Source organism: Pleurotus ostreatus, assembly GCF_014466165.1.
Source record: "Pleurotus ostreatus strain PC9 chromosome Unknown scaffold_3, whole genome shotgun sequence".
Lineage (NCBI taxonomy): Eukaryota > Fungi > Basidiomycota > Agaricomycetes > Agaricales > Pleurotaceae > Pleurotus > Pleurotus ostreatus.
In genome coordinates, this window is record NW_023503158.1 from 3597195 (window position 1) to 3603654 (window position 6460).

The following is a 6460-nucleotide window of genomic DNA, read 5'->3' on the forward strand; positions in this document are numbered from 1 at the left end:
ACTAGTTTACTTAGATACCCACTTGAATGAACCAAAACCATCATGCAGCAGTGTCGAAACCACGATGAAATGGTAGCAAGGCCGAATTTGGACTCATTGGGTAATCACAATTGCTAGGTTATAGCTAAGTGATGCTACGCGTACACACGTACAAACTCATAATTCACGAACGCGACTCGGAGCTGGTGAGACGCGAACGAAACACGCTATTGAGGATTCAATACTATGTCATCTATGGATGACCACCTCTTTACTCAACCTCGCCATCCATGTCATGGCACAATAGTCACTCCCAATACCATAATTAATTCCCAACGTCATGCAGCCTACTCAGACGCGACAGGCTTTGAATATGAATTGGCACTGGCAAGCATACTTGGTCCGGATGTTGAAGAAGTTGACAGCATGATGTGGGGCACACCGGAAGCAGAAGAGACGCAGGCTCCTCCACTGGTGTATTTTAGCGCACCTGAGGATTCCGGGGATCCAGTCATGCAGAAGACAAACAGCAGCGAACCAACACCATTTGCCCATCCTACAGTTCCCCCTTCATCAGGAGATATTTCGATGGGACTTGAATCAGATATGTGCACCATTTTCGAGGCAGCGGAAGTCTTGCACGATGACACAGCACCGGTTTTCCTTGCCAACAGTATGGACGACACCGGTATATTTGCCGATTACTCATCAGAGCTGGCTCCTGAGCCAACGATGTTGGATTTCACGGCTTCGGGGAGCAATGATATTGTATATCAAGCACATGAACCGTTGCTAGATGGGGCCGGTGACGGTGCAACTTTTGGATGGCTCGACGGTGTCGATGGGGAGAGTAGCCAGGTATCGGAATGGCTTGACATGGAGCGCTTCAACACTCCAACCTTGCCATCCACACCAACCTCTTCGCTGCCTTCAGGGGAGGACACCACATCACTTTCCGGTGCCGATATATGCAGTAACACACGGCGCCAAAGGTCATTCGAGAAGATCCCATGTCCAAATGGGTGTGGCCGACAGGTGGGAGGGCAAGCTTGGCATCTAAAACAACACATAGAATCGGGAAAGTGTGCTGCAGGTCGTACTCTCAGTCAGCAAAGGAGCAAAGAAAACAGGGATCCAACCTACCAGTACGAAAAAGCGAAGTCGAAGTCGAAGTCGTCATCCATGATAAGAACTAGCGAGGGGTCCATGGCTACCCACAGACAGCCTGCCGGTTGCAGTCGACCTGCTGAGCCAGCACCGGCGGTCCAATTTGATTTGGATGGGTTGTGGGGAACAGGATGTCCTGGCGTTCAGATAGATTGGAACATAGGCAACATCTTCTCGACATTTCCCTGGCAGTTATTTGAGCGAGAAGATTTGGGGTTTCGGCTCTCACATGCGGCGGGGTGCGGCAATACATGGGTTCTTCGGCTACGTTCCTCTCGATGTGACCCACTCTGCGATACAGGTGGTACCACTTGCCAGGATTGCTCGACTATCAGATCCCAAAAGATGTTGAAAGGTGCTGAGCAGCGAGCTAAACTATCCACCTCCGAGACAACTCACCTCAATACTATCTATCTCACACACGCACAGTCAGCAGCTAAGCTGCTCAAGAAGCAGGATCGGATTGAAGCCCTGAAACAAACAGTAAGCACATAGTCTCCTCATTACATGCAATTGGGCTCACAATAGGGGTGAATGTAGCTGCGTCGAAGGGAGCATACCATTGATAGCGTGCAGAACCGAATAACGGATCATCAACGTCTGCTATCTGCCATCGCAACAGAGAACGTGAACCGTATACAGCATCTCATAGCATCAGGAATCCGAAATCATATGAGTCCGAAGGCAATGATTTCGGAGATTGTGAACACAATTACCAATGTTCGGCATGTAAAACAATTTGGCCAGACAGACCTTGACATTGCTCTCCTTGTTCGCCACTTTGGAGGTCGCAAACTGCTATTTGCGCTGTCGAAAGCCCTTGGGTTACCTACAATAAGGAGCCTCAATAAACTCACGCACCGTTCCAATTTCTGTAAGGGGACACTCCTATTTTCTCTTCTTTCCTTCATCCCATGGACTCTTACCTACATTCCCTTCGTTCCCCTTCATTCCTTTTCGCTCCCTTTCCTTTCCACTTCCTTTCCGCCCACTCCTTTCGCATCCGAGCCACGTCCGGTGACTCCGGAGTCTTCCCGCACTTCGGACACTTCGGACTTGCTCGGACTCGTTTCGGACACTTCGGACTCGCTCGGACTCGTCTATACTCTTCGGGGCTCGTCCGGGTTACCTCTATCCTCCTCTCCCACTTCGTTATTCCTTGTTCCCACTTCCCCAGGTCGCTGGCACGACTCCTGTACATTCCCCTTCCACTTCATTATCACATGCCCCCTCGTACCTTGTGATATTCGTTCGTACCTGTGGCTGGTGTACTGTACAGTTACCCTTCATTCCTCCCACGCTACTACAGTATATACTTCGCTTCCTAGCATGGAGAATCCTTATCCTGTTCTCTTTGGATTCTCCCTCTGCTAGGTGAGCAGCTCTCTCATGTATTGTAGTTAGTCTTATTCATCTCTTTGGATTCTCCCTCTGCTAGGCCTGCGCTGTCGGCCATCTTGAGGTTGCCCTTACAATTTCCTTCCATGTCCTGGGACCCCTCAGCTTCCCTTGCTCCTTCGAAACCTTTCCGGCAGTTTCCCAGTTGATGCTTCACAACCGGCAAGATATGGCGGATACTGTCTACAGGTAGATGGAATTGCGATCCGCCCAACTGTTCGCTGGATACACCGAATCAACTCGATGGGTGGCTTGTGCCATGAGCACGTTGATGGTCTCAATGTCTCTATGCGTACTTTTCATTCAACAACGCGAACCTGGGAAGCGGTACATGGCGAAGAACCTACTTGTCATTATGGGAGTGAGGCAACAGTTGTGGTTGTTGGCGCCTTCGATGAGGTCAATTACGCACCACGTCCTGTGCTCGTTTCCGCAAGCTGCAAAGCCGAAAAAGGAGCCGAGTTTGCAAATTTGGTCAGGCTATTGCGAAGGGGGTGGGATCAGCATGCGAGGGCAAAATACGGCAATATTTGGTGTATCTCCACGGATGGTGCAGCAACAATGCGGCTTGGATGTCATCAGGTTTGTACAGCAGAGGAGCTAAAGAGTCATGATCCCCTCTTTAAACATCTCGGTGGCCTTCTGGGGATGAATCTTGCGTGCGGGTCAGACAATTTGACCTACTCATCGGACCCAAAGCACTGCATAAAACGTGAGTGAGACAATCGTGGCTGCCCTATTGCTGCGCCAGAACTGATATCCTAGCATGCAGGTTTAGCGACACTGCTCCGAAGCAAGACAGGAATAATGATTAACAAGCAGCAAATTAATTCAAGCCACTTACATTCGTTCCTCGTCTTGCTTGACGGCGAGGATGATAAGAGTATCCAGGCTCTAATCGACCCAGCTGATCACCAAAACGTCCCTCGAGCGATGAAATTGATGGTCACTATCAGCAGACTTCAGTTGCTGGGAACATCCTGTATACGGCCGATTGACCAACCTATTCTCAACGCCCTTCTAGCGCTTGACGACCTCCTTCGAGCCTTCTACGAGCCATTTGTAATACCTTCACTGTCACTGGGAGAGCAGCTTGCATCGCTTGCGAAGTTTGCGTTCCTTGCTTTTGCGCACCACCGGCTTCATGGCACTGGGTTCATGACGAATCAACTGTATGCAGACCTCCAGGGTGTTGTAAAGACAGCCTTCTTCAATGTGGCCAAACAGAAGGAGGTTGACAGCTCGAAACCATTCTACCTTTACCAGCAGGGGTCCGATCGTTTGGAGCAGATGATTGGGGATGTTCGAACAATGTCGCATGACCAAAACGTCGATGTTCTACAGCTTTGTGAACGGCTCTCTGACTGTATCGACGTCAATCACATTTTTGCTCGGCACCCCGATTGGAAGGGCGCGCACCGTAGATTGTCCTACACGGGGACAGAAGGAGTTGACCACGTCAACACTTGGTATTTCACGGGAAATCTCATTGTGAACGATGTTGATCTTGACAGTGCGTGGAAGTCTGGCCAAATCGAGGCTGAGTTGGCGTTACAGGCTCGCTATATCCCATTCGGTTTCAACGATGTACTGCGGACCCATGATGTAGATTTCTTACGATCGCACGGGAATGGGAAATTTGTAGGAATAACAGAGTTGGAAGGGGAGGATACATCAATTATCGCTGATGTCGAGCCTGTTGATAACGACTCTTCCGAAGATTGTCCAGGCTTGGAATTGGGGGCAGAGGCGGAGCTGGTGAAAGATGAATTAGCAGATGAAGATATTCACCTTGACAATCTCCTGGCAGACGAACCAGACGAGAGTGGAGACTTCTCCACTTCAGAAGATATACCCGCTGACTGGCTTCCAGTTCCAACCAAGAACGGCGACATGAAGCTGGTCCACAAAGCCTCAATTTTGGCATGTATGTTCAAGTCGGGGGCCACCAAGCTTTCAGCCGACCGGCTGTTGCGTGTCCGAGGGTACACGAAGGACTTCAAGCGTGAGGAAATAGTGATTTCTGTGGGAGAAGAGATGCTACGTGTCAAGAATATGGCAATCAGCGTCATTCAGACATCAAAGAAGCAAATTGTACCAGTTATGTTTGCCGTCACTTCACTCCTAAAGGCTGGGAAGTTGATGCTGAGTGTCGATGTTGCCGAACTGCGATCAGAGAGGGCATCAGATATCCAGGTGACAGGGCAAGTGCTTTCTGCAGCGTGCTGTGAATTCAGCACTGAGATGGGGAAGATGTTTGGCTTCGTGTGGGATGGCGGATACTTACAGTTTACCTCGCCGACACGATCCTCTCAAGCGACTCGACAAGCTTCAATATCCGCACCAAGACCCAGAAATGGGTATAAGGACTCTCAGGTTCTGCCTTTCCCCAGCCACCTCGTCTACCCATTGAATGAAGGTCTCATTCCCGTCAACCGCCTACCAGATGGGATTACCAAGCAGCTACTCGAGGCCGTTAATCACAAGAATGCAGCATTCATGCCCATGTCCACCTTTTATGAGCATGTTGAGAGGTTCAACACTCTTCCCGACTCTGCATTTGAGAAATTGAAGAATGCCGGAACGACTCCTGGACTACCCTATCGGAATGAATCAGGTGAGATGTCATCAACTTTGCATGGCCGACGCCAGATTTCTGATCAATATCAGGGATTCCATGCATCATCAATGACGCTACTCAGGCCCTCACCAGTAAACAGATTGTGACCGACTCCGGCAAAGTAGAGTGTCATCAATGTGGCAACTTAATTCACCTTGCAGATGGACGGGCGCATGTCAGCGAACATATTCTCTTGAAGATGCTTGGGCTACAAGAACTTGGTCTCCGCGAAGAGGTAAGCAATAATTGGGTTCAAAAGAACACCAATCTAATCTTCTATCAGATATCCAACGAGATCGTGAAAGTCTGCGGGTTCTGCGGGAAGCTAACGTGTGGACCGACATCCATGAAGCCGCATTCACGTACAGAAGTCACATCACTATGTCCCCGAATGCACTCGTTCTCCCTAGGACACGCCAGCAGATCATCAAAAGGACACCCATCTACAAATGTCCCCGTTGGTTGTCCATTCTGCCCCGCTTCCCCTTCTTGCCCTCCGCCAGTCTTTTGGAAATACTCGATGTTCTTCCACATCCAACAAGCACATTCACGCTACTGGGACAGTGAGGCACATCAGCCACGCAATCTTCCACCAGATTTACTAAACAATCTTCAGGTGACTCTTTTGGAGATCAACTCCATCAGAAACCTGCATCCTCGCATATCTAGCGCTTGCACACCCCTTATTGCTCTACCCTTTGACCCAAACATCACAGGTCTCAGGCGCAAAGACCCGCCGACCGCAGATGTCATGGTCAACTCGTGCGGCATGAGCAGCTCACGAAAGAAACCCCGTCTCTCCCGTTAACGATGTTATTGGCTTATGCCTTGTTTATTGTTCCTTCTTTTAATTGCGCTTATAGGTTTACACCCCTTATAATGTACATACTCTCTGGCCAGGCCCACTCCCCACTCAGAGTTCAATGCGGCTCTACGTCGCTCTGTACCTATTCCCTGTATAATTTGTGCTATTTTGCGAACCTCCGCTCATTTACCTCCTAGTCTAATAAATTATGATTTAATTTCCATTTACTAAACAAAGGAAATAATGAGTATATGGACGTCACTGGTCTCGACCTGCCGCGTTGGAAGCTGGGTCGAGGACGTGTCCTTTTTTAGTCTAGCGCAGTCTCAAGCGAGGTTGGAGGTTGGGGGTACAGCCACAAAGGTTTTGAGGGCTACCTTCTCGCTTTTCTTATCGCGCACTCCCCTTGATTCTGCATGCCCGCACACAGGGCCGATATTGGCCACGATACGCGCCGCGCTAACCACCACGCTCAGAAAGCGCAGCAGCAG

General features: G+C 49.7%; 2 protein-coding genes across 2 annotated transcripts; both read left to right on the plus strand.

Annotated features, from left to right (window-relative positions):
* Positions 1-225: 225 nt before the first annotated feature.
* Positions 226-1641, plus strand: PC9H_005813 (uncharacterized protein; the record flags this gene model as incomplete). Its single annotated transcript, XM_036775372.1, has 1 exon — positions 226-1641. The coding sequence occupies one exon, from the start codon at positions 226-228 to the stop codon at positions 1639-1641; it is 1416 nt and encodes a 471-aa protein (XP_036633874.1).
* Positions 1642-3351: 1710 nt separating this feature from the next.
* On the plus strand, positions 3352-5972 carry PC9H_005814 (uncharacterized protein; the record flags this gene model as incomplete). Its single annotated transcript, XM_036775373.1, has 3 exons — positions 3352-5161; positions 5215-5399; positions 5448-5972. The coding sequence occupies 3 exons, from the start codon at positions 3352-3354 to the stop codon at positions 5970-5972; spliced, it is 2520 nt and encodes an 839-aa protein (XP_036633875.1).
* Between the last annotated feature and the right edge of the window lie 488 nt (positions 5973-6460).